At 35.6% G+C, this 26,650-nt stretch overlaps 1 protein-coding gene across 1 annotated transcript; it reads right to left on the reverse strand.

Annotated features, from left to right (window-relative positions):
• Window positions 1-1,506: 1,506 nt before the first annotated feature.
• Window positions 1,507-25,518, reverse strand: LOC148651678 (atrial natriuretic peptide receptor 2-like). The gene is made up of 23 exons (XM_088597633.1): window positions 22,884-25,518; window positions 21,363-21,453; window positions 20,764-20,896; window positions 20,120-20,243; window positions 18,741-18,845; window positions 18,458-18,560; window positions 18,173-18,318; window positions 17,261-17,333; window positions 17,015-17,159; window positions 16,772-16,858; window positions 16,403-16,546; window positions 15,882-16,003; window positions 15,314-15,458; window positions 11,438-11,486; window positions 11,238-11,345; window positions 9,583-9,702; window positions 8,959-9,052; window positions 7,797-7,884; window positions 7,244-7,383; window positions 6,351-6,503; window positions 5,764-5,862; window positions 4,900-4,991; window positions 1,507-3,748 (listed from the first exon to the last, which is right to left on the reverse strand). Exons 1-23 carry the CDS (start codon window positions 22,920-22,922, stop codon window positions 3,641-3,643), a joined length of 2,508 nt encoding a protein of 835 aa, XP_088453759.1. The 5' UTR covers window positions 22,923-25,518; the 3' UTR covers window positions 1,507-3,640.
• Window positions 25,519-26,650: the final 1,132 nt, after the last annotated feature.

The following is a 26,650-nucleotide window of genomic DNA, read 5'->3' on the forward strand; positions in this document are numbered from 1 at the left end:
TTATAACTGACAAGAGGCTAACTGTAAGTTATTCCTGCCATGTTGAAAAAAAGAAAGATCAATGCAGATGGTCGAAAGTTCAACGAAAAATTGTCAGAAGAGTACTTGTGTGTCCCTTGGAAAGAAAAGGTAATATGTCTTATCTGTCAGGAAACAATCGCCGTGATTAAAGAATACAACATAAAAAAACATTAAGAGACAAAACATCAGGCTACGTTTTCAGAATACACAGGAGGTAAATGGAGGGAAAAATTAGAACAGTTGAAGAAGTCGCTTTAAGGGAAGCAAAAATTGCTCAAGAGAAAATTAGAAGAAAATGTGGCGGCTACCCGAGCTAGTTATCAAGTATCACTCAGATGGCCCAACAAGGTTAGTAAAAATGTTTAGTGGCCCTTGCTCTAAAAAGTTTGCCAACCCATGCTCTACATTGTTCAAGTCTTCACACTGTTGGACTTCACTTCCATCCCCTCCTATGGGATCATTCCAAAGTGACAATATTTGAGCAGGGCAACATTTGTCCTCATGCTGCTCACATAACTGGATTTCTTGTGACTTGAAAGTAACATTGATGCCATTGATGCCCTGTTCTCCAGACTCAGGCCCTGCAGATGTTTGTGAGATGAACTGAGATGACATGTGGCTTCTAGGCCTCACGACTAGTGAACACTTTGTGTTCTACAAGGCTCCTGTAGAAGAGAAATAAGATAGAATCCAACAAGACAGCACCTGTGAAGTGGTGCGATGAATGTGTCACAGACGGAAAGTTTGTTTGCCTTTCAGCTGTGGTGACACATACATCTAGTATGTGTCTGTCATAATAGACTCACTGTTGATCAACCCTGTTAATAACAAAAGTCAATTACCAATTAATTTACTTCCTTTCTGTTAATTAAAATGTCAGAGTAACTAGTATAACTATTTGTCATTTTCTTGATAATTTTATCATTTATTCCAGTTAGAAGTAAAACATTTTGATGCTCATATACAAGCACTCAGTTATCCTTTAATGCAATATATGCACAGCACAGCTAAAGTCACCATGGAAGACACTGAGGAACTGGTGCAGGTTTGTTCCCATGGTAAAATGTCTTTACTAGTTAAAATATTCAGCACTCTTCAAACATAAAAATCATTGAAAAGAACCTGTTTGATTAATCTTTACAAATAGTTTGTGGCTTAAATTTAGGACAGCAATTGGGTTCATTTCAAAGTTAATTCATTCATATGTAAAAAGAAAAAAATACTGTTCTGTTTCTCTTTTTCCAGACCTCTGTGAGTTAAAGTACCTATAATCTTCCTTGGGCTAAACCCTCCCCCTGAATGGAATGTCCACCTGGAAAGGACGTGCCTTTTCATAATTTTAAATTATCTTGGAAAGTATAGACAGCACAGGTCTGGTTAGGGTCTTGAATCCCCTAAGACCTCTAGGGTCTTGAAGTTTGAACCTTCAGATTTTTTATATGTCTTAGTAAACACATTAGAAAGAAAGATCCAGAACAAAACCAGGAAAAAACAACAAACACATTTTCTTGTCTTTGTTCAAATGTTATAGAACATCAAGGATGTAAATTTCTCTTTCCCAGTCTTCTCTAGTATGTCTACTACATTTGCTAAAAACATTGAGAGTGATTTAACTATATAAAACATTTCCCATTATTTTTTAAGATGGGATCTGGAATATCGTCTTTGGAAGGGCCTTGTTTTTGTGGATAGAGCAGTTTCTAGTTTTGAAAGTTAGCTTTCATGTAAAGTAGATATGCAACAATGGATTTCTTTATTAAAAATACTATTCAAAGAATAGATTATATTTAATGTTCCAGGAAACTCAAGCTGACAACAGCATTGTCATTCTAGGTTGTATCTTCAAAGTCTGACTTAGAGGGCAGCAGTTACCACCTAATGTCCATGATTGAACTAAAAATTGAGTTTAGTTTAAATACACACCAGGATGATATGGTAGATCTTGATGCAGCCGGGATTAGGTAGTATACAGTATTATATCAAGGCTAGTGTTGAAAAACTAACTACAGAATCAGCTTCTCTCCCTCCAGAGCTGCTGTCTTGGAATGGAGTATCCATTACAATCAGAACTGCTCAGTCTTTGACTACATCTGGATATCTCTTCAGAGCTTATCTGTTAAATGGAAAATGTCATCACAGCCATCAACTTTTTGCACAACTGATATTGCACTCTACTCAGTACTGTACTCCCTACCTACAGGTATACTGTACATTGTTTGGTGCCCAATTGACATTGTTTTTACTGTTCTCTGCACTAAACATGCATTGTACTTCTAAAATTAGCCTACCTGAATGTGTTGTCTCTTGTCATTTGTAATTTTACTTTTTCTTTTTTGCTTGTACTTTGTGTTTTTGTATAGTTTGTAAATTACCATGAATTAGGATATGTTATGAGTAAATACATAACTACATCCTACCTTTTGTCCGTTACAATAAATCTACAGTATGGCATTGTTTAGCAAAACATAGAAAAATATTTCAGGTGGGTAGTTGCATCAGCATGCGTAGGCTGCTAAGGAACAAGTAATAGGTTGATTCCATGCTGAAAAGAGAAGAAAGAAAACACAATATTACACCTGAAGAAGGCTCCAGAAAGTGTTTTCTTTCTTCTCTTTTCAGCATGGAATAAACCTATTACTTGTTCCATAGAAAAATATTGCTTCATGATACAGTAGTTGTTATTTGTGTGTCTTCAAAAACCACAGAAACAACAACTATCATGAAACAATACATGAAATGTGGGCTAAGGATTAGTACTCAAACTAGTGTCCGTTCAAAAAGAATTCACAAGACTTGAAGTGCCCATGAAATTACAGCCCTGTACTAGTGTTTTACCTGTTCAAAGAATTGTTTTCATATCACCCTTAGTACTGTATATTAACAACTGGCATGTGTAATTGTTCACATACTTTAAAACATAATGGTGCATGTACAGGTGTTGTTATTAGAAATATTATTAGTATATCAAAAGAAAAAAAGAGAATGGGTTTGTACATGTACCCAAGAAAGTCAGTCTTAGTTTACTTTTGTTGCTATTTTAATGGCATTTCTAGAAAATTACACAACAAGTGCCAAATGATAAAGGTACAGAGAACAGTGAGAAGTGACAGCATCTTTAGTTTAGAATTATTACAGAAGTGGTCTATGTTATGTTCCTAAAGACACACTTATGTTGAAAATTCTCTAATTTCACTTCCAATATTACAATGTCCTTGAGCTCAGAAACAAGGCTAGGAATTTTTGTTCTGTTTTTTTCAGATACTTGTTAATGAAAATTGATAACCACTCCTGAAGAGAAAGAGTTAAGACAAACATTATACTATACAATACAAATGAATATGAGTGGATTATTAATTTACTACACGATATTTGATATTAAATATATTCAACATAAAATGGGACAATAGTATAGTAATTAATGGAATTGACTACAATACCAAAATCTGTCAGTATAAAGTGATTGTGACATACAGTTACTGCTGTAGGTTGTATACAGCCTTAAAATATTTAAAATACAGTATTTGTTCCACGGTGCTTTCTACTACTAAGTATACTTTTAAAAGACCATTTAAAGCAACCGTTTAAAGATTAACTAGACACTTTATACATTTCTGAGTAGCTAGGTGCTTACAGGTACAGGAGCTCCACACAGCTGATTATTTTCTGCTGTTAGATCTTCCACACTTCCCTTTCCTTCCAGCCACCATGTTGTCATTTCCCCTTTACCCTGTTAAAGACAAGATCATTCTGAAATACTAATCTAATCAGTAGGATACTGCTAGGATTATACAGTAAATAATCCATGACACATGTGCAGGACCAGCCCTGTGAAAAAGACTTGTTTTCCTACTTACTGTTGTTAAAAATTAAAATGAGAGAAAAAGATTTTTGTGTTCTGATTACAGATTGTGGATTCCAGAAGGTCATCAATCTACTGTATATAAATTATCTCTTCAGACTTTAGTATAAGAACATTCAGCAGTTTTATTAGTCTTCATCAATACTGATTACCATGTTTGCCAATTTGAATCAATAACAAAAGAAGTAGGTCTCACCCAACCATAGGCGATTTAGGTTTCAATTTTATTAGGTGCTTTGTTGGTGGTCTACTGTAAACATCAATTTTGCTCTTCATGATCTCTGATAAAAACTTTCCATGAAGCTGATATTTAGTGCAGTTATTTATGTTGCCTCTTTGTCTGATCACTCACCATCGCAGACATGGGCCTCACTCCTATAATGGCACCCAGATTTACTTGCACAATGAATCATATATTATGCATTTTACAAGTGTTTGTCTCTTATTATTTTTATGTATATATAATTTTACTGAGGAAATAAAACTTTCTGAAGCTAAACTGGTAAGATTGGGTTAGACACCTGCACCAGCTTTGCAAAGTTGGTGAGTTCAGTATTTCTATAGCATAGAGATCAAACCTTTGATGGAAGTATAAAATCTTGGTGTTATTTTTTATCAGGCCCCATCACTGGACTAAAAGGCCTTGTCTCTCTGCCATAAACCAGACTGTACAGACTGAGCAATGGAGCCTTCTGTTCTGCCGCATCCCATCTATACTGTTCACTGCTCATTACATAATTTGTCAAAGAAACGTTCAAAACTTGCTTTAAAACCTATGTTTTATTTAAAGCCTTTAATGTTTAATTTAGTTTTACTAGGTGAGCTTGCTGTGTTTTTCTTCTTTTGTTTCACTTACTGTATGTCATGTGCATTAAATGTCTGCTGCTGTAGAGCATTTTGAATTTGTTGTAAAGCAGTCATGAATAAAAATGTGTGTGTAATCTTTTACCTAGGATTTTATAATTAGTGCGACAGGAAATATTAAGACAAAAGTAAAAATATCTGGTCATCTATCTGACCTTCACATGCAACAGACCACGGCAGGTCAAGGTGTAACCCCCCAGTTTCTTCAGGAGTTCGGCAGCATTGAAGCTGCACTGAATTTTCAGGGCTGTGAAAACAAACAGTATGAAAGCAGGCATTCGCTCCTCCAGGCCTTACCAGGTTTTCTAGGTATTCTTCAATTTGACCATAAAACAGGTGATTTGTCTTTTTATTCAAATAACTAGTTCTGTTCAGCAGTATTGTCACAGGTACAATGAAAAGCATATGTCTTTGAGACCCTTGTGGACTACTCAAGTTCCTTATCTTGCCTTAGACATTACATAGAAATTTGCAGACAATGCAGTAATGACAAATAAAACAGCAATACAAGAAAGCAAATGTCACAAAAACAGTCATTTCCTATTTCTAATTTGCCAGGATCAGCAGATGTTTTGTGCAAATGTTGTACAGCACCCATCAAAAGACTATTTTCTACTAAATAGACATAAAATTGCCAAAAGAGCATAAACAGTTCCAGCTGTGAAGTATCAGTCAGCAAAGTCAACTATGAATCAGATTTGAAAGCAACTGTTCCCCCAGGAAGTGGTTCGTATATGACTGTTAGAGTTCTTTCTAGCTGTTTCACAGTACTTCAGCCTTATAAACTGCTATGTGTTACAGGACCCATTACGTAAAAGCCTATAGTGAATATATATATTGAACAATAAGAATTGTTCTGCCTTATACATAGCTTAGGCCACCAACACAGAGAAAAATCAAAGATCTGATGGCGTTTTACCACACCCCAAAGAACATAAGCCATAGATCTATACTGTCCTGTATACTTCTAATTTATACCGCAAATATTTAAAGATTTATACTGTTGTTTTCCTCAGTACCTTCACTTGTGGATTCCATTCGTGATGCTGTGTTCACCGTATCACCAAATAAACAGTATCTTGGCATTTTAGTTCCAACGACACCTGCCACAACAGGTCCTGGCAAAATATTAACCACAACAAAATACATGTTTTCTTTCAGCCTGAGCTCCCCTGAAAGCTGGAGTTGGTTAGTTCCTTTTGACCAAATATGGGATATGGGACTCTTGAGATAAAGAAACCGATGGTAGTTTATATACAGTAGTCTTAAAGACAGATATGAGCAAATCCCAGTTTTCCACTTTCTACAACCCTTACAATATAAGCAATACTTTTACGTGGTGCAACTTGAAAGGATTACTAAGATTGATAAGGAATGAAAATACTTAAATAGTCAGCTATAAAAATGATTAAATATTTTTAGACTTACAAAATACTTGACATAAAATCACATTCAAACCTAAAATCAGTAACATTGCAGTAGTTTGTAAACAGCTGCAATACATAGTTGGAAAGATACCTTGATAATGATTCCCAGGTTTCAGCTATGTTATTACAAAGATGCACGATAAGCACGCACACAGGTCAATAGTATTTACAGGAGGTACCTGAGTGAATGCCAGCTCTTATCCTCAGCTGCACAGATGGTTTGTGTGGAATTTTAAAGGTATGGCAAACATTCAGCAAGTCAAGTGCCATACTAGCAATTTCACCTCCATGATTAATGCCATTCTCTTGGGGAACTCCAGAAACAACCATGTCTGAAAGAAAATAAACGTAAAAAGATTAACTTCTACAATGATTCCCATATTCTTTGCAACAATGCACTGCACATGAATTAAAAATGTTAATGCAACTCAATGAAGATATGTTTTACTGTGCTATGATCCTTTCCAGAACAAGAAACTTGAATTTGGACGGATGGATTTTTACTATTCAAATATTATTCAAATATTTCCAATATGTTTTTTATAAAAAACGAAATGACCAAGAAGTAAAGAGGGCAGATTATTTTTCTCTTTCTCACAACATTGATACATAATTAATTAAATAAATAATGCTTAGCTAAAATCTGAAATAATTACCTTATCAAGAAATAACAAATTAAAGAAGACACTCTGAAATTACAACACAAAAAAGAACAAATGAACAAATGGACCACTGTTTTGGAATGTAAGGATATAGGCTCAAATAGCTTTAAAGCCTAGTGCCTGCAATAATCCATGAAGTGTTAAAATGTGTTAAAGGCAGTGTTGATGAGTAAATTTTGAGAAAGAGTCTGCCTGTGGTCATTATAATCTCAATATTTTCATAGTAGAAACCATAGCAAGCTGACCTGAAATATAAAGTAATACATAAGATGGCACTGTGTATTATATACACAAAATATTCTTGAACAAGGATGAAAGCTGCTCCTGAGAGCTATGTAAAATGTAAAAAAAATGCACCAAAGCCATACTGGTCGCTATGGTACTGTAAACATCACAAAAAAAGTACTCACATGCATCTCCTATTGTCTCCACCTTGTACACATCATAATTATCAATGATGTCATCAAATGTTGTGTAGAGTTTGTTTAGAAAGTCCACAACCTGGTGTGGTGTGCTGGATCCAGACAGCTGAGTGAACCCCACAATGTCACTGCAATTAGCAATAAGACAGATAGCTTAGAGAGACACAGAAAGGGATAACTACATGCTTGCAAGATTATTAAACATTAAACAAAACACATTATTATTGTTTTATAAGTCTACAAGGTAGATAAAGTATATAGGCAAGATATGGTGCAAAACTGGAAATCAAAATCCAGACCTGAGTCTTTTGCTCATAAATGATTGATTGATTGTTTTGAAGAGACTCAATAAATAGTCAACACAGAATGAATAATGTATAGACTGTATATACATTTTTTATTGTCATTTTAAAATGCATGAGGTTTATGTTCATCAGCACAGGTCTACCAACACACAAACAATTAAGATGTGCCACTACAGCTACAAAAGTAATCAGGCTAAGCATGCAACACAGCACACCACAACACCTGGATGACGTGCCTGAAATACACTGTGGCACTGGAGTAGCTCTGTGCTTCCGTTGTACGACCTTGACGTAGATCATCAGCGACTGGTTTTGGTAACATGCCTAACGACATTAACAGGTATATTGACAACTAAGAAATAACAACTGATTTATTTAACTGGAGATCATTTTTCAGAACTGCACTGGGTATTGCACAGTGATTCATAAAATATAAGATACATTTAAACTGTAAGAAAAAATGAAAGAAATGAAAGAACAAATACAATTTCAATTGTTATTTTCTTTATGTAAACTTTTACCTCTGTAAATGGTTTGAAACCTATTGCTCTTATCACTGCAGTCTAGATTAAGCGTTTATGTTTTACTGCGAATATTAATTGTAGAGAGTATTTACAGCACATATACAAAACTTCTATGAACGTTGTTATAAAAAACATTTAACATTTAAATAAAACTTAACAGTAAATAATTTAAAGAATCTAAACTAAAGCATCTTAAACTAAATGACACATTAATCATGTTTAGTGTGTGAACTAAATTGAAAATATTAACAATATTTAAAAATATTTTCCATTATATAACATAAATTGCAAAATGTAAAACCAAAGTAGTTATATTACAATCAGACTGGCTTCACAGAACAGTCAAAGTCTATAACACAGTGTCATCTAATATTTCACATGTAATTTTAATCATGAGGTAGCTTTTCTTACTTATATGTTTATTATGTATCCCATTCTAAAACTTAGAATATAGACTATTAAAACACAAATCATTACAGATGTACAAAACCAAATAGGAGCAGCTGAAAATTCAGCCTTACAATCACAGAACAAACAAAAAATATGTGATGTTAAGTAAACTGTTTAAAAAAACAAAAAGAACAACAGAGGATCATAACAAGAGGCTCAAAGAATCCTTTGGAGGCAGATCTGCACTTTAGAACAAAATAAAGCCCTTTGCAAGATTAACAATGATGTTAATCTGACTAATTGGAGAGTTGGAGACAACTTGGATTATCACAGTGTATACAGTATACTATGGTGACTAGAGCCATCTCAACCAGAGAAACACATTAATGATTAAGTAGTGATTCTTCAGAGGCTTAAAATCTGCTTATTAACACGTAACCAATGGTAATACCAGCTGGAAAACATGGCATTGGGAGTCTCTTACTGTAAAGTAAACGGTCTGTCCGTTGTTTTTCTTGAAGGAGATCCTGTGTCCTTTCAGCCACAATGGCTTCCAAGTGTTTGCTGTATTTTTCCATCTATTGTGGAAGCAGAAAAGCTATTCAAATGCAGGTCACATGCACAGCGTAAACATAAATCCACTACTTCTTCAGCTCTTTATCTGATGGATTTTTTTACTTATGTATTAATAAAGAGACTGTCTCTAAAAATAAATATATGAAAACATTCCTTATACATGTTAAATGATGCTGCTTTCCTTGCTTATTTAACTTTGACTACAGTACCTTTAAAAAGATAAAGGATAAGTAAAAGATATGGGAACTACAACCTTCTGTAGTTGCAAAAGAACAAGCAGCAGTTAATTACATACTGAAAAGTAAATTAAAGAACTTCAATGAAGCTTCTGAAGTCTTTTTCATCTTTCAATTTACTTTTTAGCATGGAAGGAACCTCTAATTGTAGAGGCTAGCCTGCAGAATTGATCAACAGCCATTCTGTTCACTGAGGAGGTCGGATCTGTATTCAGAATGCTGAAGCGCTGGAAGCCTTTAAGAGTAATAGATGGGTTATCAAGCAGAGAGAGACAGAGAAATTAACCCCTGCATACCAGATTCATCATCATGTCAACAGGGCTGACTTTGTGAGGGTTCATTTTGTCCAAAATCTTCTTCACATGTTCAAAGGTCGGTCTCATTGCAGCGTTATGGGACCAACACTTTTTGATCAACTATAAAAAGTTTAAAACACATGAGAAAATTCAATATCAATATTGTTACAGCATCAAAGTTTGTTTCAACTACCCATATATTTTTGTTATAAAATGAACAGAAATTATTTTTGTTCCATATCATGTAGATATCCTTATAATGATATACTCCATATCATATACCTCTCAGTTACACAACCACGGCAAACCATTTTTGGCAGAATCACTTTATTATAATAATAAAGTCCCCTATGTGGAGCAATACAATTTGAATTGCCTTTCAGAATTAATCTGTTTTTTTATTCTGTAAAAGTATACAACACAGAAGATCCTCCCAAAGTATTACAAACAGCAGAGATGACAGACACTAAAATGTTGTAGTATTTTCTGTTTCATTCCAAATTAATTCTTAATCACAGACAAATTTATTTCAAATTTCTGTATAAAGATTTTTTCATATGGCTTCAACGATTGGTATTTATAATAGCTATCATTTTAATACCAATTCCTGAGTTCCTGAATATCCTCCAATCAGATATTTAACCATTTTTTCTTCTACAGAAGAAAAAATATCCTCACTATAAGAATGACTGATACATTGTCATTCGTAGCAGTGTTGGTTCATCATGAGTTAAGATCACCAAATTCTTAACCAAGTGGAGGAGACACACATACTATTTGATTTGCTGTAATTGTTGTATCAATATATGTAAAGTCTGGTATATTTTCAACTGAGGAATGAGTGCAGAAACAGGTAAACAAAATTCTAAACAAACAAGCAGATCAATTAAAGGCATTAGAGAGCATCAGTGTGATTAACTACTGAGTCAGAACAAAAAACAGCAAACACAGGGATCCCCTAGGGTCTCACAGGGACACTCCTGGTACTGTAGATGTAGTTTTTGTTCTAGCTGAGCTGGTATCAAGCTAGGTTATTTGATTTGCTATTCTCAGTCTCAAAAGTTTATATTAAGTTACTTATGAAACACAAGGAGGTAAAGGACATTATCCAATATGTTATGAAACTGAAAACAAAGAGTTCAAATTAATTATATTATTAAGGCAATTAAGGTTTTATTTTTTAAAGGAAAACTTAGCTTAAATAAATACTAGTAGGTGTGTGCATTCTCTAGTTCTGTGAGTTAGAAATAAGATCACTAAAATCTCACGTTTAGTTTAAGTTTAAACTTAAAAATCCAGTCTAATGAACTTCCTATATTAACAATAATTACTGTATACAACAACAAATATTAATTTACAAACATAAGGTAGTCATATAGTTATTGTTTAAATTTCTAATTGTGCAAGTAAAGTTAAACCATCAAATCATTAAATCAGCAGAGATTTACAATACAATTGCTAAGCATGGTGATATGCGGAGACTTCTTAATTGCTTCACTACTCACTGTGATAGAATTTAAGCCTCTGTATATCCTTACACTTCTTCCAAGGTCAAAGAGGCTTAACCATATATTGCATTAATTTTCAGGCATCCACTTCGGGCAACATTAGACAATGCCATATTTCTGCCTTTTATCTATTTCACTGCTACCAACCTCACAATAATCCCCCTGGTCTGGGCACTCATTGTCTGATTTCCCAGCTTTCAGTTCTGGAAGGGGAGGTCTCCACATCACATCTAGTTTTCCAGGATCCATTTCTCCCTGCAGTGGGATAGCACCAGTCATGGTGTCTTTAAATACAGAGAACAACCCAGAACAGAGCAATTCAAATAAGAATAAATATGCATACTTACTGAATTAAGATCGCTTCGGGTTGCAATGTCAACCAGTACCATAGAATAGCTGAAAACAGAATTGCAGGGTGAAAAAATCACAGTGTCCACATGTAATGTTTACAGGTAAAACTATAAAATGGAGGTATGGTATCAATTCACAGATCCATTATTAAACATATTGTTAAAGTTAGATGGGGAGTGGTCAATATGTAAATAGTGTCAACATTTGCAGTTTTTGGTGGTTCAAAGATACAGTAGAAACTACTGGGTACTGTACTGGGTCTGAGACACACCGATGAAATAAATTGTCTGGTTTACCTTTGTTAATTAAGTTCTTAGTAAATTAAAAAGAGTCATCATCAGTCCAGGAACAGAGGATAAAAAACAGAGAAGAAGGTAGAAGAAAAAACAGGGGATGGACAGAAAGGCACAAGGAGAGAGAGGAGACAGCGCCAGCCGGGACATTCCTGTCCTAATCAGCCTTTCAAACCAGATTGAGTTAATAATCACCTTGTTAGGAGAGTTGGCCATTCTGTTGTTTTTAGGCAACTCTGATTTCTTATATAGATAGTCCCTAGGTTAGAAATGGTCTCTTCAGGTAAGTGAATACATTTTTAGAATAAGAAGATACATTTTCTATTCGCTTTGTAGCATCCAGATTTCTAGAAAGGGTGATTTAACTGTAGGTCACATTATGTCTAGTTAAGTAGGCAGGGTTATCTCTCTTGTCGGCCTGTGTAAGTGCTATATAGGATTTAAATACTTGGTAGCAAGTATTCAATTTGGGATTGAATTATTAATTTGGGGATTTGGGGTTTATGATTATTTATTTAATTGATTATCCTGCCCTGTATCTTCTGTAATTCTCTGTTACTGTACATCCAATTTGTAACAATATCAAATTGTACTGTCATGTATTTTGAATGTTATTATTTTCAGAAATATGAATTGTTTAATAACAGTTAGTGAAAACAGTGTGATATTCACATACTCTGATATTTTGATTTATGGTAAGAAGTGGGAAAGAGCTCATGCTCAAAACGTAATGAATACAATAAGTAGAAGAGGCAATAAACATGATTATTACTGCATACACTGTATGTAGTGTTTTCCATACCAAATAATAATAATAATAATAATAATAATAATAATAATAATAATAATAATAATAATAATAATAATTGCTTACACTTATATAGCGCTTTTCTGGACACTCCACTCAAAGCGCTTTACAGGTAATGGGGACTCCCCTCCACCACCACTAATGTGCAGCATCCACCTGGATGATGCGACGGCAGCCATAGTTCGCCAGAACGCTCACCACACATCAGCGATCAGTGGGGAGGAGAGCAGAGTAATGAAGCCAATTTATAGAGAGGGATTGTTAGGAGGCCATGATTGATAAAGGCCGATGGGAAATTTGGCCAGGACGCCGGGGTACACCCCTACTCTTTTCGAGAAACACCCTGGGATTTTTAATGACCACAGAGAGTCAGGACCTCGGTTTTACGTCTCATCCGAAGGACGGCGCCTGTTTACAGTATAGTGTCCCCGTCACTACACTGGGGCATTAGGACCCACATGAGCCGCAGGGTGAGCGCACCCTGCTGGCCCCACTAACACCTCTTCCAGCAGCAACCTTAGTTTTTCCCAATGATTCTAAAGCAGCTCACATGTAGGAAGGTAACCACTTCCTCAACCACCACAGTGAGACATAGACCAGGGTGACATGCAACATCTATACTAGCAGCTCCACTACACAGTGAGCTGAGGTGTGAGAAATTGCTTCAGCGATTGAGGTAAGAGGGTACCTTTAGGGAGGCCAGAGTAGCATTTTGCCATAACTGAAATGCTAACACCGCTGCTCTTTCAAACAGAGCCATGGAAACTTTAATATCCAAATTGGTCAGATTGGTTTCACTTCTCATCTGATGGATGGTGCTTCCTACAGCTCAGTGCACCAATAGTGCACTGAATTAGAAATTTGGATCCAAATGGAAGAGCTCTACTTACTGCTCCATCAACACCTATAGTACCAGCTTTGTTTACCTCCTCCTTCCTCATCCAACTTCTCTGTTTCCCTTCTCTCTAGCTTCTCTCTTCTTGACTCAGCATCCCTCAATAAACTAGTTACACACATGAAACCCACCACTTCTATTTTAGATCCCATTCCCACCACTTTATTTCAGTCCTGTTTCTCTTCTCTCTGTCCCATTGTCCTCAATATTATACATGAATCCATGAGCACTGGCATTGTACCAACGGTCCTCAAAACTGCTGCCGTTACCCCCGTGCCAAAAAAGCCTAACATGGCTCTCGACAATCTTAACAATTTTCGCCCCATCTCCAACTTACCCTTTCCAACTAAAATTCTAGAACGTGCTGTTACACTTCAGTTACATAACCACCTCATGATAAACAACCTTTTCGAACCCCTCCAATCTGGCTTCCGTCAACTTCACAGCACAGAAACTGCCCTGGTCAAAGTCACTAACGATCTTCTAATAGCTTCTGATTCTGGTTCTCTTTCTATGCTCATCCTCCTTGATCTCAGTGCTGCTTTTGACACTGTTGACCATAACATCTTACTTTCTCGTCATGAGACTGTGTTTGGAGTTTCTGACACTGCTCTCAAATGGTTCAAATCTTACCTCACTGATCGCTGTCACTTTGTCTCTCTTAGTGGGTACAGGTCTGAAATTGGTCTTGTTAAGTCTGGTGTTCCTCAGGGCTCAATACTGGGCCCCTTGCTCTTCAGCATTTACATGTTCCCACTTGGTCAGCTTTTAAGATCACATGGCCTCAGCTTTCATTTTTACGCTGATAATACTCAAATATACATCCATACCAAACATGACACTGATGTGGCTGTCTCTATTCTATCTTATTGCATCTCTGACATAACAATTTGGAAGACTCAAAACTTCCTTCATCTTAACTTAACATCATCATTGGCACCCCCATCAACTTCGTAAAGCCAGTCCTGTAACCCTATCTGTAGATGGTTCTGTACCTGAGCTTCAATCAAAATTGAAAAACCTTGGGGTTATATTCAATTCTGGCTTAACATTCGACCCCCATGTGCAGCATAATTTCAAAGCATCTTTTTTTCACCTTAGAAATATTGCTAGACTACACCCTATGCTATCTTTAACTGTGGCTTAAAAGCTGATCAACACATTTGTATTCTCTCGAATTGACTACTGTAATGCTCTACTCGCTGAGGTATCTAAATCTACTCCAAATAAACTGCAGTATGTCCAAAATTCAGCAGCCAGAATCCTGACCAGGTCTAGTGCAAGTGATCACATCACTCCTATCCTGGAGTCCTTGCAATGGCTTCTGGTCAAATTCCGTGTAAACTTTAAAATCCTCATGCTCAACTATAAGGCTCTGCATAGCTTGGCACCTCAGTACCTGTCTGAACTATTATTGCCCTACTCCCCACCTCGCAACCTTTGCTCTTCTAATTCTGCTCTGCTTACTGTCCCCCAAGCCCATCTACATTATATTGGTGACAGGGCCTTCTCCTGTTATACCCCCAAGCTTTGGAACTCTCCCTAAGGATATCAGAGAGTCACCTTCTCTAAACTCCTTCAAATCCAGACTCAAAACCCTCTTCTTCAGAAAAGCCTTTACTTAACTGGTTCCACTCTTCACCCCTCTGCTTTTCCTAGTACCACCATCCACGGTCTCCTCTATATATTGTAATTGTGTTTTATCTTGTGTATTCTTCTTATTTATTGTTGTTGTCATCCTGTAAAGCGATTTGAGAAGCCACCTTTAAAGGCGCTATATCAAATAAAGTTTATTATTATTATTAATAATCATATTTTATAAAAATCAAATGTATAAAATATAATATTTTATTAATAGGCCTGTGTGCTCTGATACCTGTATACGTCAGCTGCAGGAGTAACATTAAAGCTGGTGCCCAGAAGAATCTCAGGAGCACAGTAGATGCGAGATAAGTTTTCACAATGGAATCCATTACTGTTCATCTCAAAGTCCTTCTTTCTGTAGGCTGCAAGCCCATAGTCTACAAGAGTGTATTGGGGAAAAAAGTGCATTAAAACCTGTGCTTGCTTTTATGTTGCTACTGTATTTAGGCATCAAAGAAGAGAGTAAGTAAACTTAGAAGCTTAATTAAAAAATCAAATCACTGTAAATATTAAAAGCCTATAAAAGGATAATGTATTTTTATTGATAGTGAGGTTGCTTAATTCTTGGATAATCCTGCATTTATTTTATTGATTTGTTTGGAATGTAGCATTTTTTCCCCAAATATATAGCACTATATACTGTACTGTGCCATATTTAAAAAAACTGATGGAGCAGGGCTCTGGTAAAAATTAGATATTTATTTAAACAGGTTTGTGCAGCAAGGAGAATAGGGGGTGAACCTGTCTGATTAGTGGGGACTGGGGGACTATGTTGTAAAATGTGGGTTTGTACAGGTCACCTGAAATCTTGCAGACCCATCGATCATCTATGACACAGTTTTTGGAGTGAAGTCTTCCATGAAACATCTTGTGCTGGTGGAGATAAGCCATTCCACGTGCAATGTCAGTTGCAAATGACAATCTGTGTAGAAAAGACCAAAAAGTTAGCAAAGGGAAATCAATACTGATACTTAGTCTATAAAGTCTTTGTTGTTTTTGAGAAGAATCCCATCAATAACAGTTTAATTGACAAAATTCAGTTAAACTTGTCATAGATTTTAGGAGACTCCTCTATGAATCAAGCAAAAATGTGCATAAGCATATTGTTTGATTTTTATGCTGGTTTGAAAAATATTTCCATAGTTCTATACTGCATGAGTACACACACAAAATTCTAACTGATGCTATAGATTATTGACCAGTTTTCCTTACTGCTCCATAACAGATATTATCGTGATCAGTTATCAACATAAACATGGCACCTACATGACATATTAATCTTTTAAGAAATGTTAATTTGGAGAAAAAAAAATGATTTTACCGAAAACCCCAGTTAATTGGAATATCTTCATTCAAAAGAACTTCAGCAAGGCTTCCCTTTGGACAGTATTCTGTGACAATGGTGATGTTCGGGACTTCAATGGATCCACCAATAAATTTACACAGATTAGGGTGATCCAACTCCCTGTTGGGTGACAAACAGTTATCAGTTTGGAATGGCTGTCTTCTGTCCACCAGAAATGGATTTTCTGAACAAAGCAGTAAAAAGTTAGAATAAAACTACCCTTTGAATTCATTTTCTGCAGGTCTGCAGATTCTGATTTATCACAGAAGATAATTTCTGTAACATTTGGCAAAGACAATGATCAAAATCCATGGAAAAGTATAGGGGAAAAAAGCTGTTACTTACCGTACTTCCTTTACTTCTTTCCTTATTGTTTTTGAGAGTGTGAAGTGTTTTTTCTGTATGTGTTTCACTGCTACTGTTCTTCCATCACTGCAAATTAGCACACAAGATGGGTTTCAAATCACAGAAGGTTCATAATTCCTTTGGTTCTGCCTTATCATGTGACTGTTCAGACAAGAAGAAATCACAAAGCACAACCAAACATATAACAGATGGCTCAGAGTTTTGTTGTTCTAAAGCACTTACTAGATGCCAGCTTGAATAATGCTGTGTTTCAGGGCAGAGTCTACTACAGAGTTCCCAGTAAGATCTGTCATCCTGCTTGCATCGGAGTAGCTTGTCTCTTGCTGTAAACTTGTGGCACTGCAGAATCCCATATAACATAGCTGGCCTAAAAAACAGTGTTTCTTAATAACAGCCCCTGAATAAAAAAGGTCTTATGGAATCACAGAACTGATTTTGCCTGTTCTAAAAAAAATTAAATTAAATTACCAAAAGTGATGTCTTTATAATTAATGATCCAGCTTTCATCCCAAAACATCTTCTGTTTTTGGTACTGAAGCCACTGAAATATAAATTGGTTAAAATGTCTGGTTTATTAGCAATACAAGAACAATATCAATATAGATTCAACATTTTTTTGTAGAAACACAGGTGTGCCATCAGAGGGACTTTCAATAAAGTTAAATGGCCATGATCTGTTTGAATCGCAGCCAGCCTACCAGCTTCATAGAGACTGCATTTAACATATATTAACATTATCCGCTAACAGGGATGGTAACTTTTTTGGGAAGAGTGCCTTAAGCATTGCTATGTCAATTAAAAAAATGTTGGGTTGTCAGGCAAAGAAAGTGGTGTCGATGGTGCTTAACTGTTGACACTTAGCAGTATTGAGGCTAGTATTCAATGACACTGAATTGTGGTAGTTGTTTTGCTGTGAGTAACAAACTTTTAAAAATACTTACAAATACAATAAGAAGCGCATAGGCAGTAACTAGGCTAAAGATGCTGGCTACTTTAAAGAAACAGCTGAATAGACCCCTGAATCAATAAGCTACTACTAGGTTTGTTAGGGCTAGGTTTGCCAACTGTCCTCCTCTCATCTCATTCTAATGCTGTTTTGCGCATAACCACAGGTGCCATATATGCAGTAAGTGTAGATGTCACACAGTGAGAACCAAAAGTATAAAAAACATGCAGTACACTGATCCAAGTATATTTAAACAGTATTAATAGAGTTTATATATATAGCATATACTTTAGCTTAAATGTCCAGTGTAACTCAATGACCATAATTATTGCCATAATTAATTGTTAAATCAATTTCATTTCTTTTTCAAAAGAAAACATAATTTATTTGGACACAATGCAATGAACAAGTCAAATATGACAGTACTCACTCACCACTATGGTTAAGATAAATCCACTGCAAAACAGAGCTACTGGCAATCCAATGGCAATCTTGATAGCGAGAGACATGGGACAAGAACCACAGTCTGCTGGGCAGGTTAAGCAGCTCTCCTCTGACTCACACTCCCCATCTCCACACACTGACAGGGAGACCACAAAGCAGTCAAACTAACCTAATAGCAAAAGATTATTTTCTGGACATATCACAGACCACCTATTGTTTTCTGCAATGAAAACGGACACTGTAAATGAACAATTAGAAGACATAAATCTGGTAACCTTGGGCACTGACTACTAAAGTCTTGGCTTCCAGAGCAGCGTGCATCTGTCCCACTTTGATATGTGCAATCATTGAGGTGACCCCCACATGAACCAGCACCACCTGCAAACACATGGATGATGCAGACACATGGATAAAACCCAATGAAGACCATGCAGACACTTTACTCTTCAGTTAGGAATTTATAAAACCATGACATTACTTTGACACAAATATGCAAGTACATATAATGAAATTTACATGCTAGCAAATGTACTGTGCATTTAGAGGACTAGATGATACCTTTGAGGTCCAGTACAGCTGGGTCATCTTGCCTGCCTGAGAAACTGTGTGTGTCACAATCTTTCCATCATCTGGAATCCATGGGCCACAGATTCCACTCTGTCTCTGAAACAAAATTCACAAATGTCAAACTCTAATAGTCTCAAACGCAAATCTTGGAGATTGATTGGTTGTCCAATAGTCTTTGGCTTTTGTGATGCATCAGCTTTCAGTTAACTTGCTTAAAGTCATGGGTTTCCATAGTTTTATTGCTAGAAGACAATAGATATGTCTCAATAAAGACTGCCAATTCAAAAATAAAACTAGATTGAAGCCTATAATTATTATTTAAAAAATTGCTACTATTAAATTAAAAAACAGAACGGCTAGTTACCATCCATCATGAGCACTGTAAGAGCAGATTCCTGTCGACACACAGTCTCTGAGGACACCCAAGTGATTCTACACCTATGGTTTAGTTGATTAATTAGTTAAATGCAATTTAACAATTAACAATTTCCCTCTGGCCTGCAAATGAAAGGTTCTGTCACAGGAACGACTTGCATTTTAAGGAATAATCTCCAGGGCAGAGAACTTCAGCTGGAACAAAACCAAAGAACATCCATTCATTTTTTAGTCTCTTTATCCAGTTCAGAGTCAAGTGGGAGCCAGAGTCCGTCCTGACAAGTAACTGGTGCAAGACAGGATACACCCTTGATGGCATGTCAGTCCATTGCTGGGCAGACAGACAGAGACACAAACAGCCACATACGATACAGCAACTCCAATTTCCCAGAAAACAGGTAACATACCAGTATGTCTTTGGCATGTGGGAAGAACCACAGGAAACACACAGTGAACACAGGGACAACACTCACAAAGTTACAAATGCAAGCATGTAATTCAGCCCGTCTAGCTACTGTATGTTATGTTGCCTGCAGCACATTTATCAGTGGATCTCATACAGCTATTTCTTGAATGAAACCAGGGTATTGGCTTCTACTACATGGCTGGATAGTTTGTTGCAGACTGTCACAGCCCTATTGAAAACAGAACTGTGTTTGAAAGCCCTGATACAGTTTAAAAGTAAAGTGAAAACTAGAGTAAAGTGCGCTTCTTTCTAGTGAACAGGGGGAACTTGTTTCCACATAGGGATGTGAAAGTCTGGAATGAGCTGCCAAGCCATGCTGCCACAGCTAGTAGCCTGGCTTCTTCCAAGAAACACCTGGAAGAGTTTAGATACTAACAAACGAGCTTCAGTATACAGGCCAAACGGCCTCCTTTTGTTTGTAAACTTCCTTATATTTTTAAGGAGGGTTTTTTTGGGGGGTGGGGTTGCATAGTTTTTTTTCTATAGCACAACAGAAATAAATATAAGTACAGTGTCCTAAAACACCAACCATGAACGCGAGGGGGCAGGAGTGGATGTTGGCGTGGTAGACACAGCAGTTGTTTTCATTGGCGCTATTCCAGTTCTCAGGGCACTCATGCTCATGACAGAACCTCTTGGCTTCAGAAGCATTGCTGTGAGGGAATATAACACAGATATTCTCAAAGGGTAAACTCAAGCATCCGTTTGTCCTGCTGGTGGCCTTCAACATGTAAATGTCTCAATTGAAACCGACACAGAGAATTAACTGAAGCTTTTGATGCATTAAGGGCCTAGAAGAGAAAAACTTGACTTCTTGAACATCTCTAACATTCTCCCCTTCAGTACAGTGTTAAGTTAATAAGGTTCATAAGCAATAAAAAGAATTGAAGGCATTGCTCATTATTATCCACTGCAGTTTTCATTGTAAAATTAAAGGGTATATCTCAGATTTTTATGTTACAAATTGTAATTAGATTTTAAACATACTACTGTATGTTAATACAATATCTTGTATTAAAGATAATACATAAATCAGGATTAATCACATACAGAAATATGTGAACTGACATACTGTAGTGTGTAGAAAAAATAATCATGATTTGTTTGACCATTTAGCTGAGCACCACACGTATACAGAACTATTCACCAAGGAGGAACATAGCTGCTGCATACCTGAATCTCAGAATCTTATTATGAACTGCATACTCATAGAACAAGTCTGGTGCGATCACAGAGTATGTGACATTGAACTCCTCACCACTTGTTACTTTCTCTGGAGGGCGCTTGACCCAGGACATTTCAAGCCCTGAAGAAAAGACAAAATCAAGACAAAAAAAAGACAAAACAGTGTTATCCTCATTCAGAAAGTACTTTATACATTGCTTAAACAATCTAACAGAATTTGTTATAAACTGAATATACAATTTACAGTTTGCACATATATCTCTGTTAGCTCCTTGTAGCTTTTAGCAGGAGTTATTTGATTTTTTCTCTGAATTTTATGTTAATCAAGTATTTCTAGATGGATTAATAGCATTTAACATAGCCGTTTGCTCAATATTAGATCAGAACAACATGATGTAATTATGTTAAAATATTATTATTGTTACATTTCTTAATCTAAATTAGTGATTGAAATGTTGGTATACAATCACAGGATTGTTCTGTTTTATGCAAAACAAACGTAATGCTAGTATATAGCCAAAGGTGCAACATTGTAGTCCCTTTCATAACCCAATGACCACATATTAGTCCTCATTGTGTTGACTTACCTCCACAGTCAATCATATTAAAATCATTAGGCTGCACAATCGGCCAGCAGTCATACTCTGTATTATCCAGATCATGCCAGCAGTCAGCAGTCTAGGAGAAACAGAAAATTCACAATGACACTCAGTGCATCAAGTTTCTACAAAGAATTTTCTCTTGAGTGCAAATTGCTATAAAAGGTTTTTTCTTGCTTAAATACAAGCCAAATTACAGTTTTTGAAAGCAAAATCTGCATTTAAAAGGTCCTTTAAAGTAAATGTTCAAATCCAATGTTTTTGTTAGTAATTGCAAATGAACACTTTCAAACTAAATTAAGAATAAATACCCACTTAAAAACATATAAAAAATTATTATGAAGTAAGAAAAATAAAAAATATATTGTAACTAATTATAACTATCATTAAATATAAAAAATGACATTTTTTGTGTTCTTGGTTTTTAGGATGTTCACAGGCACAGCTTGTACATTGTACATCATGTAACACATTTTAAACAGTATTTTATTCTATTAGAATCTTTGTCTTCACTTCAAAAGCCATATTGGTCTATTTTTTTAAAGGTTGTAAATGTTTTTCTAGAGCTAGTCAACACATTAAATATGTTTAAATATATATTGATTTAACTACTAATTCCATAACACATTAACAGAAAACTAAACTAATTTAATGAAGGACCCAAGGTGTTTACTTCAGAGTGACTCTGGTAGAACAAATCTTGCAAAATAAAATAACAAATGATTTAGATGATTCTTGATGTATGAACATTTTAGTTTTGTAATTTGGTCTACCTGATTAATTTTATTTGCATTCCTATTCTTCTAGTTTATTGCTATTTCATTAACCATTCCCTATCATTTCAAATGTCTTGAACAGAGTTACGGGTTTGTTTCAGTAAAATAGGATTTATTTTCATGTTTTAACAGAACAAACATAACATTTTTATTACACAATGTGGTTTCATTCGTAGAGCAGAATTCTGGTTTGTGAAGGTGAGTATTTGTATGTGCTGTATACTTGCAATGAGGGTGGCTTAGTCTGGCAGCACACCAACACAAGTGTTTTTGACATAAGCAGAAACCACGAGGCTTATCTATAGAAAGTTCTTCAGAAATTAAAATCGCATTCTGTTATGTAAATAAAGATCTTGATATGATACTTTTACAAACACAAGTTGAATTATATATTAATTATTTTTGTTCTATTTGGAAATGTGGAGCTGCTTAAAAATCCAAGCATTGTGATGAAACAAAACATTGTGAAAGTTTCAGAATTTCTGAGGAAATCAATTCCTGTGACGAGATTTATTGTTAAATTAATGACAATAATAGAATTACTTATCCAACTTAAAATTCATGGTGAACTTTCATAATTACCTGGGACCTTCCAGTATAACTCACCAAAGTAAAAACTTGAATATTTAAGCTAATGTTTTTTAAATGTTTCACTAAATATAAATTATATTTTTCAAGTACAAAAATATACAGTGTTACAAAACAGCTTGATTACTGCAATTGTTTTACTCACCAAAATGAGAGAAACAATCAGTATTGTCTGAAGTGCCATGCAACCTCCTGCCAGTCTGCAGTGTGGAGCTGTGTGTGCTGCTCACCTCCCAGCCAGACTGCTCTGCAAGCCAGCTGCTCAATCAGCCCAACAGCTCTCGGTGCAGAACATCTAATCACCAGGAGAGCTGCTGCCTCGGCTCTCTTTCTCTCCTCAAGCAGGCATCTGCTGATTTCTCAAGAACAGCCGGAAGAGGCTGTTGATGTTTTTTACACAACAAACAAGTTTTATCTAGGATGTAGACCTTATGTTGTTTTATAGCAAATTTGTAAATATAAATTGGAACCATTTAGCTACTTTATTCTACTGTGAATTACTTGCTGTTGTTAATGTTATTTTCATTAGAAAACATTATTTTTTATTTTGCCATTGTTTAGAACTTAAAATATGTTAAGTTACATTTCTGATTAAATAAAGATATAAAACAATTCCATTTATTAGTAGAATTGCAAATCTGAATAAACTAAATATATCAAATACTTTTTTTAAAGCAATGACATACCTGTTGATGTCACACAAAATAAAACTCAAAATAAAACTATAACAAATAATGTGGAGTGATTCTCAGAATAGGTCTACCTCCTGCTAATATTTATCAGCTAAAATATTGCTGATATTACAGTCTAAATGAAAAAATGCTAATTGTGAAAAATGATCATGGTGGGAATTCCGATTAAACATTCATAGAAATATTGGTGTTTGTGATACAACAAGTTTCAAGATACACTTACGACACTAGATTTCATTCAAACAATTTCTCCAATGTCTGTGGCAGAGGGGCCCGGCTGGGTTTCTGTGTCAGCAGTGCCACCAAGTGTGCCTTCATGGACACCTAATACTGAGGATTGTGCAGCAATTAGAGGAGAAATGGATTCAATGCTTCTACCTGACATGCAGAATGTGTACATTTGTAATCGAATGTAGCAGGATATAATTGATGTAGAGGAGAACATGTTTTAAAAAAGAATATAATGTTCCAGTGTTTAAAGCAACTGCCTTACAAAAAAAGGTACATCATTGAAACTATGGGTATAATGACAGTGTCGTGGAATGAAGAACTAAACAAAACAAAAATGTTTGCATTAGGTTAATAAGACATCTGTCTAATGGATTTACTGTATATTATTCTTATTGACCCCAGCATATATAGCACTATACTAAGTTAAGCCTTCAGAGAGAACAAACTGTGTCTTCACTTAAGAGTCTTTAGTCTTCATGCACTTTCATTCAATAAAATGTAATTAAATTTACGTAGCTATACACAAACATTTTCTAGCAATTACAAGATATTTTTTTAAATGTCAACATTATCATTAAATAGGATGCATCTGAATTAGGTTTATGTGAGTAAAAGCACTTCATGTACTATTGATCAAATGCACTCTCAAGGTTTCATGGTAAAAAGTCCATCACTTGTTCATTTCTGCCACCTTGTGGTGATATAGTTCTCATTTCATTAACATGAAAATGTTGCTCTAAAACACCTTGTTTTGTACCTGTTGACAGTCTAAAAACTAGATATACTTGTTTTCAACACCTTCATTATTGTGTTCTTTTACCTGGGGCTTTTTTTAAATAAGAATGCCCACAGTTTAGTTTCACATAAAGTGACATTTTGAGTGACAAATAAAGCTTAACTGAAAAAAGGAGGGTAATTGATTTGATTTGTGATATGTAATGGCCTTTTTGATATTTCAAAGATTAATCATTCTGATCTGATCTAAAGATTATTAAAAGAAATTAAATTTAAGAATGAATTAAAACTATGTATATTCATTTGATACAGATTTAATTGGTGTTGATTTAGGTAAGGTAGTCATACAGTCATACAGATGTATCTGAAATGCCTCTCAGGATGTTTTTGGATATTTTTGAAGGACACCTTAAGTATGAACTCACTAGCTTTTGATCTTCTATTCTAAGTTGTGGTTCAGTTAAGTTTTAAATTAGTTTTATTACAAAAGAGCTTGTGAAAAACTGAACACAAAACACCACTGTTCTCTCTGAAAGCAAATCTGATAAAAGCACAGTCCATTTCTATGTGCTTTTATACCTCTGGAACAACATGAACAGCCTCCTAAATTAAAATAAATGCTGTGTTAAGGACATACATATTTAGAATGAATGTCTTTGTACATTACAAACATCACAAAAGTTCTGCTGTGAAACATTGTTTTGCCTAAATACATACCTTCCAAAATACAGATCTTCATGGATAGAGTCATACAACAGGTTTGCTGCCTGCTTGCTCTCATAAAAGAGCTGTCTCACGTCTAACTCACAACAAGAAAGCGAACAAAGAGCAGTGTAGTTCAGTTCCATAGGTCACCCAGAAATCTGTCACAGATTTCAATAATATTTTATAACCCTTTCTTCAGTGATTAGTAAGTGAATTGGTTAAAAGTTATTTCTTCTTAAAAATACAATAAAGCAAATTAATGCTATTTTTGTGGAAAGCAGCAACATCTGATTTTTGGAGGTTACATCCAGCACTATGCAATAGCTTAGGTCAGTGGTTCTCAAACTTTTTGGACTAAGTACCACCCCTAATCCAACCAAAGCATCCAAGTACCACTTACAAGTTCATCTCATAGGAATTACATATAATAAATATTATAATAATAAACTTTGTTTGATATATTAAAATGTGGCTTCTCAAAGTGTTTTACAGAAAAAAAAAACAACAAATAAAAATAAAAAAGCACCGTTTCAGTGAGAGGGGTGAGCCTGTTTAGTCGAGCAAAGCAGATGTGAATTAATTTTTCGAGCCTTGATACAATTCACAACAGAGTCTTAACAGATTTTAAATCGTCAGGCATTTTCTTGACGGCAAAGGTCTCGCGATGGATGTTGCAATGAAACCATTAATTTCTGGAGCAACCTCTCTAATTCGTGCAACTACACCGCTGTGTCGGCTTGTCATTGCTTGAGCACCGTCTGTACAAACTCAGACACATTTAATCCAGTCGATGCCATTCTCTTCGATAAATTCATTCAGAAGCTGAAATACGTGCTCCTCCTGTAGTTCCTGTTGGTAGCGGCTTACAGAACAGAAAGTCCTCACGGGACGTACCCTCAAACTCGTATCGAACGTAAACGAGCAAATTGGCCAAATCGACTACAGACTCATCTAATTGCAGTGAAAAACATCTGCTCATCTTAACGCGCTCTGTTAGCGTACTTTTGATATAATCCTTCATTTCAATAAGTCTATGGATGACTGTATCTTTCAGGGGGGGCAGCAGGTCAAACTGTTCAGCAGCTTTTTCTCCACACATAATAGTGTGGGGCTTACCTGCTTTAGCAATCCGCAAGCTTGCATTTTCCCACGTTTCCGTTTTTATTTCAGTGTTTAAGTATTTATTTCATGCGCATGGGAGAGAAACACAGAGACGCTCGGTGTATTTTTCTCAAATTAATTTAGAACAGTTCTTAAATATTTTTCTGTTATTTTTCACGCTTTCCTGTGCTCACAAGATTACCAGCGTTCGTAGCACGCATTTCTATGCATTCCTGTGTTTTCAACGTTGGCATTGTTCCAAAATCACGCACATTCTTTCTCCCTATTTGCTGGAGATACAGTAGCTTTTTTTAAATACAATTGGTCACTTGCGTCCGTAGCACGCATTCCTATAGAGTGGTATAGAATTACAGAGTATCTCTTGTGTCCACTGAAGTATTAACGCGCACTGTATCGTAGTACGTAGGCTGCGTATTCAACACGTATA

This window comes from Lepisosteus platostomus, chromosome 11, assembly GCF_059453375.1.
Source record: "Lepisosteus platostomus isolate fLepPlt1 chromosome 11, fLepPlt1.hap1, whole genome shotgun sequence".
Taxonomy (NCBI): domain Eukaryota; kingdom Metazoa; phylum Chordata; class Actinopteri; order Semionotiformes; family Lepisosteidae; genus Lepisosteus; species Lepisosteus platostomus.